The 16,719-nt window shown below is 39.8% G+C and overlaps 1 protein-coding gene across 7 annotated transcripts in view; it reads left to right on the top strand.

Annotated features, from left to right (window-relative positions):
- The window catches only part of Cdin1 (CDAN1 interacting nuclease 1), a 203,704-nt gene that overhangs the window by 58,307 nt on the left and 128,678 nt on the right, over positions 1–16,719 (top strand). For all 7 annotated transcript variants that reach the window (XR_012445386.1, XM_020180880.2, XM_074065611.1 and 4 more), the window contains one exon: positions 341–413. Coding sequence is in view for 6 of the 7 variants with exons in the window: in XM_020180880.2 (XP_020036469.1) it covers positions 341–413 (73 nt within the window). In the remaining variant the exon portion in view is untranslated. The remainder of the gene's footprint in view (positions 1–340; positions 414–16,719) is intronic.

Genomic DNA, 16,719 nt, shown 5'->3' on the forward strand with positions numbered 1-16,719 from the left:
ATACAGATAGTTGGGTAGAAAAAGGGATGGCTAGAATAAGATACAGTGCTAGCCTACCACAGAGACCACTGAGAGGTGAAAAAAGTCTCCAAAGTTGTCCCGATCTCTCTGCTCAGTGTTATATTTGATAAATTTGACCCATCTGTTCTTTTCAACAGCACAGATCATACTTGCTACAATTTTATTACAATGGAAGCCACCAAGGGTGGGAAAGATTTTAATGAATGATGCTTGCTATGGCTGATTAAAATTGACTGAGTCTTCAGTGTTGACAAAATATTGGAATATCAGCTGCTTGCACAACTTGACAGTTTTAATTTTCTACTTCTATTTTATAAAGGTGGACTATGCACCCTCCTTAATGGCTCGGATTATACTGGAGAGATTTCTACAGGAGCATGAGGAAACTCCACGTGAGACATTTTTTCTTTTTCATAATAGTACTCTTTTACTCCCTTCCCCCAATTTAAAAATAATTTACACAGCATTTCAAGTCACTTAATGAGAGCCAGATTCCAAAACAGCTATCACGAACAGTTAATGACAATTAAATGCAATATAAAAGACCACCCACAACTGAATGTTCTTCAGAATAATAGTGTCTCCTTTGTCTAAATTCTACATTCACCTCTTCATTCAGCTAAGTAGACAATGTGTATCAAACTCAAAAATTGATTCATCTTTCATATACAGAACAAGATACATCATTTAATAAAAAAAAAAAAACACTGTCAGGAGCTGGTTGTAAAAGAAGCACTCCTCATTTTTATTTTAATTCAGCAAGACTGGAGAAATACTCCTTCCAAATACAAAAGTGAATCTCACTGATCTTCATACAAGAAAATAAAAAAGAAAAAGAAAAGAATAGAGCTACAGTAGGAGGTTCAAGCCTAAATTAATTTGCCACTGAAAAAATACATTTTGTTATTTTCTCTGTGTCAACTGCATGATTAAAACCGGCTGTTAAGTGAGCTCTGGGGATGTGCTCGTAAAAGATTTATGAGTAATATTCAATGTGATATTCAAAGTGAGTCATGAATATCAGGATAATTGCTCTCCGTGCTGGCTCTCGTACTAGGCAGGAGTTTGTCAACTGCCCCATAAATATTTGCCTAGTCTCATGTAAAAAAGACAATTTCATCTTCTACATTTTTATTGCCTGGTGTAATGTTTACCTTTGGAGCTTAGCCGAGGTAGACTAGGTGAAAAGCTTTGTATCCCTCCCTCTTTGAAAATAGAAGATAATACCTACTAAAATATCATTCACTGATACATGTTGGATTTTTATTTTATTTTATTTTTCACTGGGGATTTTCTTTTTCTTTTGATTTTCTTTGAATCTGCAATTATCAGTGACTGGTGGCTCAGTTACCTTGTGAAGGTTTCATTTGAATGAATTAAGTACTTCCCCTAAAAATTCAATATCATTTCAATGGATGTAGCCTCTGAAGTCACCCCCAGTGATGCCTCATGTGCAAGTCACGTGATGTCAGAACGGTACGGTTTCGATTTAATCAAGAAAGAGATTAAAGTGGATGTGTGTTATTTTCAACTTCGCAGCAGCACCGCCATTTGTCAAAGTCAGCCTTCTGATTGCTTCGGACCGACTGCTATCCAGGTCTTGTCAAAATAGTAGTCAGCATGGTCGGAAGCAGGTAGGCTGGCCTGTGTGGAGCAGTATCCAACACAGTAAAACGGAATTCATTGACTTGTGAATTATAAAGTTAATAGGTTGATCATAAATTTTGTAGCCATTAATTTATCTTTATAACACTGGCACATCTTCAGTGCATTTTTTTCTTTTTCTTTTGTGCCATTTTACACAGTGCATTTAAGTAGTACTGAGTATAATTTTGATGTGTACAGTATATCAGGATTCTTACAGTTCCAACGCTAGGATTAAGTGTCTTGCATGAGCACCCGGGAGCAGGCCATGAGCACTTTGGAAACGTAGCAAGCAAAGGGTATTTCAAGAATGTGGCTGTTGGAAAGGAGGCAGTGTAAACATCGTAGGCTTGAATTACACTATGATTATGTATAATCAAATAACAGTATTTGGAGGCTTTTTCTTTTATAATTGGCTGGGTTAATGGCTGTTTTGCTGTGAGTTGTTACAGAGTCAGGTTTTTCTCCCTTTAAGTAAAAATCATGACAGACACTTGATGTTATTTTTAATCGTCAGACCAGGCTTCACGCTACCTTTTAACTCCATGCTTGCCAATAGGCTACCTACCAGTCAAAAAAGCCATCAAAATAGCCTGATGGACCCAAAATGGTTTTAAAAAATCTTCTTTTGATTGCATGACAAAAGATTCTTCAAGGCTTATCATTTCAGAAAATGTTAAAAATTATTGCCAGGCTAGAAGTCAGTTAATTTGCTGTTGATGCCAGGTGATCTTCTTTCCTTTAAAATTTCTTTTTCCCCATCCCCCTTTTTTCCCTTAAGTGAAGGGCTTCAAGAGACTAGGGCTTATATCCTGACACTTTTCCCCCTTCACAGCGGTGACCTGCTGGCCTTTGGCAATGAAATTCAATGCACATGGCTCCGCAGTCAAATCATCAAATTTCCCTGTGTGTATATTAGAGTTTTGTAATGTGTTTCCACTATGAAACAATGCGGGGATAATTGTCTTTGGTAGCAATTAGCTAACAGGTTTGTTCAGTGCTATTGGCAGAGACATCCATCACCCCCTTCCCTGACCACACTTTTGTCTAGTGAGGACTGTGGAGATCAATAGAATTCTAGAGGGGATGTCACCTTAGCTTTGATGAGCTGCAAGGCTCAGTCAGCCTTGGTTGGTATTTTTAATTTTTTCCTTTTAAAAATAGAAACCAGGCAAAAAAAATTCCTCTTCCTTTGGAAGGGGAGAGTGCTGTGTATGTACTGTTACTTTCGCTTGATCCACGTCCAGTTTTGAGTTGTTTTTTTCTTCTACACAAAGGTGTAGTTACTAGCGTGGGCCGTCCAAGCTACACCATGTTACTAACCTATACTTGAATAGTGTCTGCTGTTAGGAAGCACTGTTGTGTTTCCTGTGGGACAATCCTTGGAGCATGGTATCTACCCAGTGTCTCAGGAACTTAAAAACCCGAGTGCCCTCATGATAGCAGTTTTGTTATTACCCCAATCAAGTTATGTTTTACAGTCTTTCAGACTCTTTTTCTGTTGTACTGAAGCTAACATTGGTAGGAGAGGTATTGTCTTGGTTTCAGCCATAGGGACTAAGCTTCAGAGAGGTGACTGGCTTGGCCAGGTCGTATAGTTACTAGTAGGCCAAGCTGGCCCCATCACTCTGGGGAATGCTGGCTCCAGACCCTCCGTCCTGTTCACATGAGTCATTTTGCTTCCTCTCAAGTTAGATGTGTAGTGAAGTCTGTCCACATTGTGCCATTTGCTTTTCCTCATGGAATCTGAATCTGGGCTGTTCCGCAGGAAATTGGCTGGTGTGTCCACATTTTTCTGTGGCCTCAGAATACCAGTGAGGTCGTTGGAGCACCCTAGGCCATTGCACAGCTTAGGAAACTGACACTCTCAGAAGTTGTAAATGAGCAGTGGATGGCATGCTCTAACTCAAACTCCAGTCCTTACCCCTCCTCAACAGCTGCTCTTACTGCATTGCAGGGAAGACAGTAGCAGTTAGGATAATTGTTGGGAAAGTGCTGTCAAAACGGGTTTGCAGGTTTTCCTGTCATGTTACAGACTGGGGCAAAAGCAGGAGATAAAGAGCTCTTTACTTATCCTGCCATCAATCAAGTGATTGAGCCCATCTTGCCCGGTCTCCCTAGTGCAGAGTGTCACCAACAGCATTTCCATTAATAATGAAGAATTGATAGATTTCATTGAGGTCTATTTTCTTAGAAGTGTGTCTTCGTATTTTGAAAAATCATATAAGTATCAGAATAATCGTTTTATTCTCTTTCATGTCCTGTGTTCTAACTGGACCAAGGAAGAGAATAATTGGAGAGTAGTGACCAGTTACAGACTGAGTTCCTAAGGAAGGCTGATTTTTGTGTGTGTGTGTGTTTCAAGACAGAGTTTCACTATATAGCCTAGGGTGGGCATGAACTCTTGATTCTTCTCTTGCCTTTGCCTCTTGAGTGCTGGGATTACAGGCTTGTACCACCATGGCCAGCTTGGAAGGCAAATGTTTGTTCTGTTTTATAATCTATCCTTGGGACTCTCCTTTTATCTTCACTCTTACGTGAATGCTAGAGGTCTTACCTTCTTTTCTCACTGTTCAGCACTCTCCGGTTTTACTACTGGTCCCTCTGAAGTCTCATGTGTGAGTGAATGACTTGAGTGTCTTCCTAGAAATGGTGACTTTCCCTTAGAGTCATACGGTAGAGAACCCTGTTAATGAAGACTTTCCTAAGTGAATAGACATGAGTATGCAAATATCCTTACTGCTTATTGTTTTAATTATACTTAATTACAGTGACTAAATTTGATACATAATGATCATGTCAGGACAGTTAGCATTTCTGTCTCCCTAAACTTTAAGAAAAGCTTGGTTTACATGTAACATGATACATATATGTGCTGTCCAGCGTGATATTTTAATGTAGGTCTACAACTTGTACCCATTAGATCAGTTCTGTGCTGTGTCTGCCCCTTGTCATCATTTTGTGTTTGGCACCTTCAAGCGCCCCTCTTCTAGTTATTCATAATATCACTGTAAAAATAATTGCTGTGAACTGTGGTCACCCACTGTGCTGTAGAACACACACTAGAACACCAGAGCTTACTTTTCTGTCTAACTGTGTTTAGTTCCTGTTATTCGGCCTCCCACTATTCCCTCCCACCTTTCTCAACAGACTAATCACGTTTTGCATTCAGATCAACATATAAGAGAGAAAACGTAGCACTTGTCTTTCTGTGTCTGAATTATTTTTCTTAATATAATGTCTTCCAGTTCATCCATTTTACTGCAAATGATAGGTTATCACTCCTCTTTATGGCTTAATAATATTTTGTTGTGCATTTATGCCTCATTTTCTTTATCCATTTATCTGTTGATGGGCACTAGGTTGATTCTGTGTCTTCACTACAGTGAGTAGTGCAGTAATAAATGTAAACATTCGCTTAGTTTTTGGTATGCTGATATCATTTGAAATGTCTTTAAGAGGGGGAGACTGTCTAAAGGTTCAGTACTTCCATGACAGTCGTTTGTTGCTGAGCTGTGGGGTGAGCACTGTTATTAGCGGGGGCTGGCATCATGGTGAGGCTGAGCGTGTTGTGGTCTAAGGTTGAATATGAGGTCTGCAGAGCCCTCGGGGAGCATCTTAATCTCATTATGCACCCTTGGCTTTATTTGTTCCCTGAAGATTTTATACAGCTTTTCTTTGCTTTTTTCCCCCATATAGCAGTATGGTCTCCCTGGCTGCAGGATAGGCCACAGCTAATAGTCATGTCATTTAAAAATAAAAAATATACATGAATGCCATCTGAAGGGAAATGTTTTGTAGACTTCTTCTGTAGTTTCTTAAGGGGTTGTGCTCTTGCAACTGATGTGCACGTAATCCCCAGCACCGCCATTACCCCCAAAATGGAAGCATGCTCTCCCTGATAAACTCCTAACTTTTATCTGTACACTTTGAATGAACTTAATTTCAGTTTTCAAATAAACTGGCAGAATGCTTCTGACAGTCTGCTGGGCTGTCAGTACCTGGTACCTGGTGCAAGCCCCTTCAAGACGCTGTGGTACTGGAGGAAGTGTGAGAACGTATCCAGCAGACATTGGATCTGATTAGACTTTGGTTCCTTACCAACAATACTGAGATATGGATGCTTGGAGTTTGTGGTCTTTATTCTGCAGTTTGTCAAGGGCTGTTGAGTGCTGACTCTGTTCTGGACGCTATGTTAGGTGCTACAGTGATGGAAAGAGGAAGAAAACCACTGAAGAACCTAGTTTAGTGGGATGTGCAAAGCACACATGATAATGAATGTTCTCTCTTTGCCTTTAGAGGTGAAGTCATGGTGGAAGTATTGAGAGAGACAGGCTCTGGTTCGTAGAACCGGGGGCTTCGTGCATTGAGTATTCTGGCTCTAGGGAAGGACAGTTTAAAGGAAGAGAATTGTGTGGACAAAGGAAAGAAAGTAGAAACACTTGTTGTTACTGAGAAATGGTCCAGGTTAGCTAGCTTACTAAGAGTTTTCATTATAATCACAGTGGAGAAGAAAGTTGCACAGATTCATTTGAAGTCATGTGAGAGAAAATTTTGAATTCTAGACCTGGGTGTTTGTATTTAAATTAGCAGGCAATATGAAGCCATTGAGTCATGAGCAGAGCTTTCATTTCTTTTTCTTATGACAGTGTTCTTCAGAAAACAGAGAATGGGCTGGTAGAATGGTTCAAGTGGTAGAGCGCCTGCCTAGCAAGGGTGAGACCATGAGTTCAAACCCCAGTACCGCCCACCACAAAAAAGGACAGAAAGATACATATCTATACACACACACACACACACATACCATGGATGTTACTCAGCCAGAAAGAATGAAATTATGACATTTGTAGAAAAATGGATGGAACTGGAGAGCATGCTGAGTGAGCTAAGCCAAGCTCAAAAGGCCAAATATCAATGTTCTCACTCATTTTGTGGCACCCAGACCTAAAATGATGGTGATGATGGGACATGAATGTATATGGGGGACTGTGGAGGAGGGGGATCAGAGGAAGAGACGAAGGAGAAAGTACTGGATACCGAGGGCTGAAAAGGGTGGAAGTACTCTGCATGTACACATATTATGAAAGCCACCAAACACTGTTTGAAAAAGGGGGAAGAGACCGGGGAATAAGCATATAATGGAGGGAGAATTTGTTTAAAGTTTACTGGACCCATGTATGGAATCATCATGATGAAATCCCCTTGTGTTATTAATGTATGCTAATTTTTAAATAAAATTTAAAATAAGGTGTGAAGGATATCATATGCCTAGAGTAACTAGGATTGTATAGAGTACCTGTACTGTAACTGCCTTACCTCTCTTCCACTCAAGAAAGCATATTGGAATACAGTTGAAGGCAGGTAATATTACTAAGTAAATTCCTAAATCAACCTTCCCTATTTAAGAAGTAAATTTATGTGGTATTAGTTATAAATAGCTACAATTTGTGTGTTGTTGACGGAATTTAAGAATCAAAGTTGAGTCGGGTGCTGGTGGCTCACGCCTGTAATCCTAGCTGCTTGGGAGTCAGAAATCAGGAGGATCATGGTTCAAAGCCAGCCTGGGCAAATAGTTCATGAGACCCTATTGAAAAAACCCAACACAAAAAAGGGCTGGTGGAGTGGTTCAAGCCTAGCAAGGGTGAGGCTCTACTGAGTTCGAATCCCAGTACCACACACAAAGAAGAATGTGTAGAATGGTCTGAGCTGAGGAGATCCTGGATGTAGCGAGCATGCCAATTATAAGCTGCTCCTTGTCCTTAGCAAGCTTCAGGTCTGGACTAGGAGTTACAGTAGAAGAAGGAGGGCGTGAAGTCTACAGGACATGGTAGTTTATTGGCTACTTGCAGTGAGAAACTAAAGGGAAGAGGGGGTAAATCTGAGAATTTAACCTGGGTGTCTCATACTAAGAGGCATAAGAGTTGCTTTGAATGGGGATGGGACAAATCAATTCAGTTTAACCTATTGAATTGAGGTCCTTTATAGGACAGTCTGCAAAGTTGGAAATGTGGGGCTCTGAGAAAGGTTTAGGTCTATGGGTTGTTTTTAACTGGAACGCCCTACCCAAGACATTCAGATAGGAGGGGCACTCACCAGTCTACATACAAACCTCCACTAGTTCTTAATGATCAAGTGAGTTAATCTTAAGATTAGTCATGACTGAATTTCCATTCTCTTGGAAATTCTTCTGCCCCCTACATGGTAGTAAAGTGAATGCAAAAATACCTGTTTCAGGAATAAAGACTTTTGACAGGAAGTAGACGTGGAGCTTCTGAAGAGCAGCGCATCTAAGGGGTGCTTCCCATTCTTTGCAAACCTCTTATTGAGCACACATTGATTAGATTAGAAATACTGTTTCTTTTTTTTTCTTTTTTTTTTTAATTTTTAAAATTTTTTTTTATTTTTTATTGTTTTCTTTTTTGTTTTTTTTTCCCTCCTGCCCCCACCACCTCCCTTACCACCCATTCCGCCCCCTCCCTCTCCCAGAAATACTGTTTCTATTACACAGTATTCTAATACACAGTATTTCATGTGATTGCTTTCCAGCTACTTATACAATTTAAAGCATTAAAAATAGTCTCAACTGTAAGAACTCTTGTGGCATTTTTCCAGTTCTTGGACATTTGGTTATATTCTGGTCTGTCCTTGGAAGCTTGGTGGGGTAGACAGCTCAGGTGAAATTCCAGGAGGAATTTGAACTTACTTTGGATTCTCAGGTTTTGTTGATAGCAGTTATGTCTGGGATTCAGCATTTCCTTGTGTCTGTTTTTAAGTTTGCTTTTTACAGCTGTGTACATAGACACATTCACTGTATAATAAATATTAATGATAATGATTATGCTGAGAGAGTTTGCCAATCAAGAAACTCAGAACGGGCAGTTCGATCCCAGCCATGCTTTGTGCATAGTGCTGTCTGTAGCACCTAATGAGCTGTTATCCACGGTCACAGTTCCAAGCAAAGGATGGCTGCTGGAAATTCAGAAATAATCGCATCGGTTTTGAGGCTGAAACTTCACTGACCTTCTGCATCCTTCTACTGTAGGAAACTGGTTACTGTTTCTCCCTTACATTTTTTCTTAACAACTGCTTAGAGAAGTTCTTGTAGATAAAAGGAAACCAAGCAGTGGACAGGTGTTCAAAGTGGAGGAAATGATGGTGAGAGGGTAGTTGGCAAACTACCGAGGACATCCCCGGATTGATCCACAGCCCATGGTGACACAAGGTATCAGGGTTGGTGGCGTGTTATTGCTTGATCAGGAAGAGTAATGCCCCACCACATCACGGCTTTTGTCCCAGGAAAGACCTAGAAGTGAAAAATGGTTCCTGTATGCACAGTGCTCATTATGTGCTAAATTTTCTGATACACTCCTGATTTCATGTAATTTTTTTCCCGTCTCAGGAAAGTGATTTCAGAAATTTACAATAAAGTTTTCCTAGACTTTTAAAGATAAATTTATATAAATGGATACATAAAAACCCATTCTAAGTTAACATTTCTTTCTGGCTTGGTATGAGATACTGATTATTGACATTTTGGGGGAAGAATATTTATTACTGAGTCATGCTAATTTACACATTCACTTAATAGAAGTACTTTTTGTTTATCTTAAGGGCAGCAGTTACTTTGGGTGCCAACTTGTATTGTAACTTTGCTCCTTTAATTAGAAAAACTCTCCTTATTTTACTTTTTTCTAATTGACTAGTGGACAGAAGTTTTGCCTATGCCTATGCCTATCAAGACACCAAGTCTTTTTCCTGACTATTTTATAATTATAGAGTAGAATGTGGAGATTTTGGATTACAAAATCATGTGATTTGATTGTTGAGTTGAATTGCCAGTACAGGCTGGCCTCCGTAATGGTGCTCCCTTGGGCAGTCTGGTAACTCTCCCCTCCCCCACTGCACGTCCGCTGTCTCAGACGGCAGGGCTGTCAGGACAGTGTTCTTAGTTATTTTGTGCCTTTCTCTTTGTGCCTCTCTTGTCAGTCTGTGCTGGGTTCTCTGCTGTTTAAATCCTGTTAGTATTAAGCCTTTGGTACCAGTTTTGACCTCACTATTTTGATTTCCTTTCTGCCAAATCCAGTCTTCCTACAAAGTACTTCTGAACTTCAAATTTTCTTCTTCACCTGGGGTTCAAGTTCGAGGGTACTTCCATGCTCCCTATTTCACAGGCAGTTCACCTCGGCTGCCGTTGTGTTTCTGCGTTCTGCTGGCTTCCATCACCTTGTACCTTTGATGGTTCCTCGGGCCTTTTTGGTTATTGAGTGCTTAAGGCAAATGTACCATAGCATTGTGATACTTACGAGCACATGTCATAGGCCAAGGACTTTCCTTTTAATTGTCAGCATTGTCCACATCTACAGATCAAGTAACCACTGGACTAAGAACTTAGGTGGCTTCTTCAAGTCACACATGGAAGGGTGCCAGTATTTCTGAGCCCATGTTCCTAATAGTTGTGCTAAACTGCCTCCCTATGGGGCAGGGGGAACGCAAGTGTTTTGTAACACAGTTTTGCATGTGAAACGTGTGTGGTTAAACAGTGTTCATGAGTCAGAAAGCTTGTAGGTCGATTCTATGGTTAGCAGATGTTATTGCTTGGATACAAGCACATCAGATTTCCCAGTATACCCCAAATCGGTCTTACTGTTTGTAACTCTCCAACAGACTTTGATGTGCTTGAGCAATTCATTTACTTATGTCATACAGGACTATATGTCTTTATAAAAAGAAGTCTTAACATATAAGTGCTTAACCTTTACTTCTTAGTGATGAGCTTTTAAATTGTTATTGTGCTGACATAATTAGGTGTAACGCCTAAAATGCTTTGTGTGTATAGCTATAAAAAGAAAGTAATGTGCTCTAGGACTGACAGTAAAGCTGTATCTAGGAAAAAAATCCTATGGAAGGTTGAAATTGAATGTGGTAACTGCAGTTATCTAAAAGGAAGTCTATTACCTTATGATAAAACTGTCAAAATAATGATTGGGTACTCCTGCAAATTGTACAGCGAATCAATAAAACCAATGTTACGTCACAGTTTGGGAATTTAGGAATTGCACTGTCTCCTAATTCACATGAGGATGCTAAGATAGTTTAAGAACGAGATAATTGTACGGTTGTTCCTTGCTTCATCTTGTGACTTTTTGTTAGAGTAAATATTTTTGCTTGAAAATCTTGATGAACGACATTCTTGGAAAATTTGAATAGTATTTATTCATTAGCTAGATAAAAATAAGCAGACACTGTGAGCTGTTTCCCTTTGCTTTGCAAGAACATAAAATAGAACACTTTGAGTAGATTGTGTGCACATAATTCCTACTGTAGATAATTTCTGCTTCTTTGGGGACCGTGTGTTGATCTTTTGAATCATGGCTGATCTGTGATGTCACTGTATACAAGCAACAAGAGCTTGGGTCACCCAAACCTACACGATTGCCTGCTTACTCTTAGAACATGCCTGTTGGCACCAATGAACATGTGTATTTTATTGGAGATCATCAGACTTATTCTCGCTAAAGCTGATTACTATATAGAGGTGAGTGTTTGTCTTCTTTACAAAGCCATTAACCTGTAGTTTCTCATTTTTGTGACATTGTATTTCTAGTTTTTGGCAGTACTGGGGTTTGAACTCAGGGCCTTGCACTTGCTTAGGCAGGCACTCTACCACTTGAACCATGCCTCCAGCTGTAGTCCTAAGACATGTTACAAAACAGCCCAAATGATGTATGCGCACATGAATAAATGAATAAAAAAAAATAAGATGTCACAGAGTTAACACAGATCTAATTTTTGGTGGGCTTAAATGTTCTTTGTCTTGGTTTTTTACATCCATAAATTTTTGTTTATAATGGACCTACCATTTACTTCTGACTCTTAAGATTGAATGGCTGTTAAAGATTTTTTTAGATAATAGAAAAATTTGAATAGAAGTTGATAGTTTTCGAAAAGGTTTGTTATACTTAATTTGACCCATACAGTAACTCTTCCATATAGTTATAAGACACATGTCATTATTGCAGGTTCATAAATGATAAAATAAAGCTTAGGATAGTGATCTGCCTTGCCATACAGTTAGAAGGAGAAAGAGCTAGGGGTCAAACTCGAATCACCAAAGTCTACCACTCCCTTCTGACCCTGGTTACATACCTGAGTACAAAAATGAACCCACAGAAGCAGTGGGTGAGTGAAGCGATCTAGGCCTCTGATGCAGCACCTCCCTCTCTCCACCACTCATGAGTGTGAATTATGAACATCATGTCACGTAGTACATGGAACTTAGCTCCATTTAGTGTCATGAAGGGTTTTCTGGGTTTGCTTCAATCTCATCAGTTAGGGTGTGCACATTTCTGCTTGTTGAGTTAGACTCCAACTTGACTCAGTACTGTACTGTCATTTTGGGTTAACATCTTTGGGAGCTATACTTTGTTCTTCTTTAAACTCAGATCACACCTGACTTTCGGTGTTATACAAGCTAAAGTTACTTTGTAAATTTCCTAGCATGGTGTGTGGTTCACAGGAAGCCAGTGATCGTGGTTGTAGCAGAGAGCAGTCATAGTCCAATAAGTAACGATTTGAAGGACATGTAGGGAATAAGTTACTCTTCATTTTTTTAGTTACTCTTAAAATTGAAGTATCTGACAATTTTGGAGATCTTTTTCTGAGACCTCTTGAAATACTTTTCATGATTTTCCATATGGGAGGAATTTAATTATAGTCTTATCAAAGATGAGCTGGCCTCAATTTCCTGAATTCTTTGCCTAATTTATTTTCTCTTGTAACAACAAAACAACAGCATATGTTTAGGTCTGCTTGCAACTGCACTATGGGAATTTCCTTTCTTTTCCTGCTGTAATTAATTATAATTGCAATTTATAATCCAGGAACTTTTATAACCAGTATTCTCTCAAAAGCAACAGAAAATAATGAAGGGGTTAAATTTGTCACAGGGTCTTTTCTGGGAGCAATAAGCCTACTAGAAACTTTTATTTTTAAATTTAATTTTTGAAATTATTTTAGATTTACAGAAAAGTTGCAAAGACAGCCCACTACCCATTTCTGGTGATCATCCTATACTGCTGTGATACCCACATCGTTACATTATTAGCCACACTGCAGACAGCTTCACCTCTTACCCGTTCTCCATTCATGGCCATTTTCTGACCCAGTGTCCAACTCCAGACCCCTGTGCACTTGGTTGTTGTGTTTACGAGGTATCTTCTGGTGTGTCAGTTACTCCGTCTTCCGTTCTTTTTGTTTTTTTATTCGTTTTTGCATACAATGTTTGGGTCATTTCTCCCCGCTTCCCACACCTGTCTTCCATTCTTTTTGAGGACCATGTTTTCAAGAAGTATTGATGTATTCTTTGTAATGTCTTCAGTTTGGATTTGTCTCATATTTTTCTCATCACGCTGAGGGTATACGGCTAGGGAAAGAAGAGCACAGAGAGGGGTTTCCTGTCTTCACTCCATTCAAAGGGAACATGACACCATTATGACTCCTCACCGTTGTGTTAACTGTGACCTCTTGGTTAGGGTAGTGCTTGCTGATTGTTCCATTGGAACTTAATATTTTTCCCCTTGTGTATCCTGTTCTTTGAAAGCAAGTCACAAAATTTAGTCCATGCTCAAACTAAAGGTAACTGAACTCCACCTCCTGGAGGGAGAAATATCAAGCTATATTATTTGGATTTCTTCTGTAAGGAAATTTGGTCTGTTGTCCCTGTTTATTTATCATTTATATCTATGAATTTATGTATATATTTTATAATTTGGGCTGTAATCCCACTGGACAACTTTTATTTACATTTAGGAGTTAATTGCACCATACACTTTAATCCTTTCTTTTAATTCCACACTCCCTCTTCCTCTCTCTTATCCATACACTGGGTAAGCATATATCCTTGTCTGTCATCCATTTCAATGATGACACTAGTTAGCCGGAAGTTCAAGTTGAGGTTCTTTGCAGGAAATCTGCTGAAAATCTCTTTGGCTACACATTCTTCTCCATAACCAGGCCTGTCAGTGTTGTAGCAGGTACGAAAGTAAGCCTGCTTAGTATAACCTAACTTTTGATAAGTGTGTCATATGTCTTCACAAATGCCTTAATATTTTGGTCTAGTTTTTTTCTTTTTCTTTTTGCATGTCAACTAGTTTTACTTATTTGGGCAATACTTTTTGAAGGGGAGAAATCAAAATAAAGTTGAATTCTTTTAAACACTGAGCATGATTTGTGTTCTTGTCCATGTGTAAATCCCCCTCCTCCGTAAGTTACTGAAAGTGCTGGATAACCAGTGGGTGGGCACAGTCCTATGGACTGATTATTAAGCTTATTTTTGAATTATTTCTTGTCTCAGTCTTGGTTTTCTGCATTTCCATTGTACCTATTCCTATTCTTTTCAGACTTTTTACTTTTTTGGTGGTACTGGGGGCTGAACTCACAGCCTCACACTTGCTAGACATGTGCTCTACCACTTGAGCCACATCCTCAGTCCTTTTTTGCATTAGTTATTTTTCAGATAGGGTCTCACATTTTTGCCCAGGGCTGACTTCAAACCACCATCCTCCTACCTGTGGCCTCCCAACTAGCTTTGATAACACTTTGCCCAACTTATTTGTTGAGATGGGGATCTCGTTAACTTTTTAAGCACCTTGGAATTACAATCCTGATCTCTGCCTCCTGAGTAGGTAGAATTTCAGGTATGAGCCCCAATGCCTGGCCCTTGCTTAAGACCATTAATCAACATTTACAGAGAATGAGATCGTTAAGAATATTTCTTTCAGTGGTATAATAGTCTATCTTGAAAACACAGGTATGATTTCAGAGGCAGCTTATTCTTACCACTTAATAATGTTCACTAGCATTTTCCTTGTTTTCATTTGCCTTTAGCCATACTATGTAAGAAAACATGAACAGTCTCTGAATTCTTTGTGAAATGTGAAAATGGGAACATTGACGGATGGCCTTATTCTGATGTGAAGTGACAGTTTGGCTCCCTTCCCCATGCAGCCATGGAGGGAAGAGCTCTGTCCCCAGGGTGAGCATGTAGGCTGCACCAGCACTGGGCAGGAAGCCATTCAGCTGTTGCATGTTCTTTAGGTCAGCAGGTTGGCCCTGCTCTCTATCTGGGGTTGCTCACTTGGCTCTTTGATTGAACCGTAGAAAACTGTCTTCAGCAGAAGTAGCAAAGATGAAAGAACTGGGGAAAATGAGGTTGACAGTGGGTGGCCGAGGGGCAGGTACTGATCTCTAAATGCCCTGTCTAATTAGACATTGCGAGATGTGTACATTTTCTCTCTTCCTTCTGTTTACTGGGCGCACACATTCTGCATGCTACAGCCCTAAAGAGGTTTATGTTGTCATTGGAGTTGCTCCTTGAGGACCTGTGTTCCATGTAGGTAAAAATTGTCACTCCACAAACATGTCAATGGCTGCTTCTTAGAGAAGGCCATATTGTCACATTTGGGCAGCTAGAATTTAGTTCATTGTTTGGGCCCTGATTTTGAAGGTTTTGTTTTGTTCTGTTGTCTTTTATGGAACTGTTCCTTTCACTATTGACTTATTTTAAGAGTTTTTTTTTTTTTTGGTGCCTGTAACAGGTATGTTTGACTCTGTTAAAAATGGGGCCTAGTGTTCTGTGCACTAGTGTGAGCAAAGTGAATCACAACGGGTCTAGAATGTTTTGTCTGCAGTCTCCTAAGGTGGTCATGTGAGTTGTTTTAATAGTTTCACCATCATTTTATGGATCTTGATGCTTTTACATTTGTTGGATCTTGGCAATACTGGTGTTTTCCCCAGGAATTAGAGTGGCAGAGTTTTAGAACATTCAAAATGCCACTCGTTTGGGCATAAATGGTAGGATGTTGCTAGGTCTTCTTAATTTAAAGTTTTAAACTTGCACTTCATTCTTGTTTAGCCAGCAGTGGAGTGAGACAGAATTTTAAAACACTGTCCGTCTTTGGTGCTTTATTTATGACTTTATTTATGTTTGACGCTTTTCCTCTTTCCCTTATTTAATTTGAAAACAATTTGAAATATTAAACTTTTACAGTATGCTTTTTCATCATCTTAATAGATCTGTGTATGCATATGAGTTCACGCTTTCGTTTGACAGCTATGTGTTGAGTACCTCTGTGTGCCAGGCACAATGATAGGTAAGCATCAGGAAAGCAAACCACCAAACAAAACAGTTAAAAGCCCTGTCTTCGGGGAGCCTGCATCCTAGCGTGAGGACAACCACGAACATAGAAGTAACTCACTTGATGCACTGTTGAGCACTGTGACCTGCTGAGCACCTGTGTGTCCTTGGGGGAGAGTAAAACCTTGATGAATTTGGTGGGGGAGGGGTCCAAATCCAATTAAGCATGAAGAGCCACTTCAAGTTGCCTCATACAGTATTTTAGTTTCTAGCTGGGCGCTCATGGCTCATGCCTGAATTCATAGCTCCTTGGGAGCCTGAGATTGGGAGGACCATGTTCAAGGCCAGCCCGGGCAGAACTCTTTGGGGGCCTCCCCCTGTCAAGCAATAGCTGGGCACAGCTGCATACGTCTGTCATCTCAGCGATAGCTGGAGACTTAAAATAAGAGGATCTCGGTTCAGGCTGGCCTGGTCAAAAAATGACACCCTGTCTCCAGAATAACCACAGCAGAAAGGGCTGGAGGCATGGCTGAGTTGCAAAGCCCTGCATTCAAACCACAGTCCCAGCAAAGAAACAAAAAAAAGTACTTTAGTTTATACCACTGAGACTTCAGAATCGCTAACTGTTCACCAACCCAGAGGGATATTTATCACTTTGTCTCTTGATGGTAGGGTTGATCAACACCGAATCTTGTTACTTCTTTAAAAAAAGAAAACAAGAAGAAGAAGAAAGCAAGGGAAATCAGTTCATAGTACACTAAGTGCCTTTTTATTTTTGAATAATGAGATGGGAGCAGTTCATTAGCTGCTGGAGGGAAAAAAAAAGCCGGGTAAGCAGGGCCGTACCTGCTTGACAAGTGTACTAATTACTCTCCTTCACGTGGAGCTGAAGGCACACTCGGTTCAGTTTAATGATCAGA

Source organism: Castor canadensis, chromosome 2 (genome assembly GCF_047511655.1).
Source record: "Castor canadensis chromosome 2, mCasCan1.hap1v2, whole genome shotgun sequence".
Taxonomy (NCBI): Eukaryota; Metazoa; Chordata; class Mammalia; order Rodentia; family Castoridae; genus Castor; species Castor canadensis.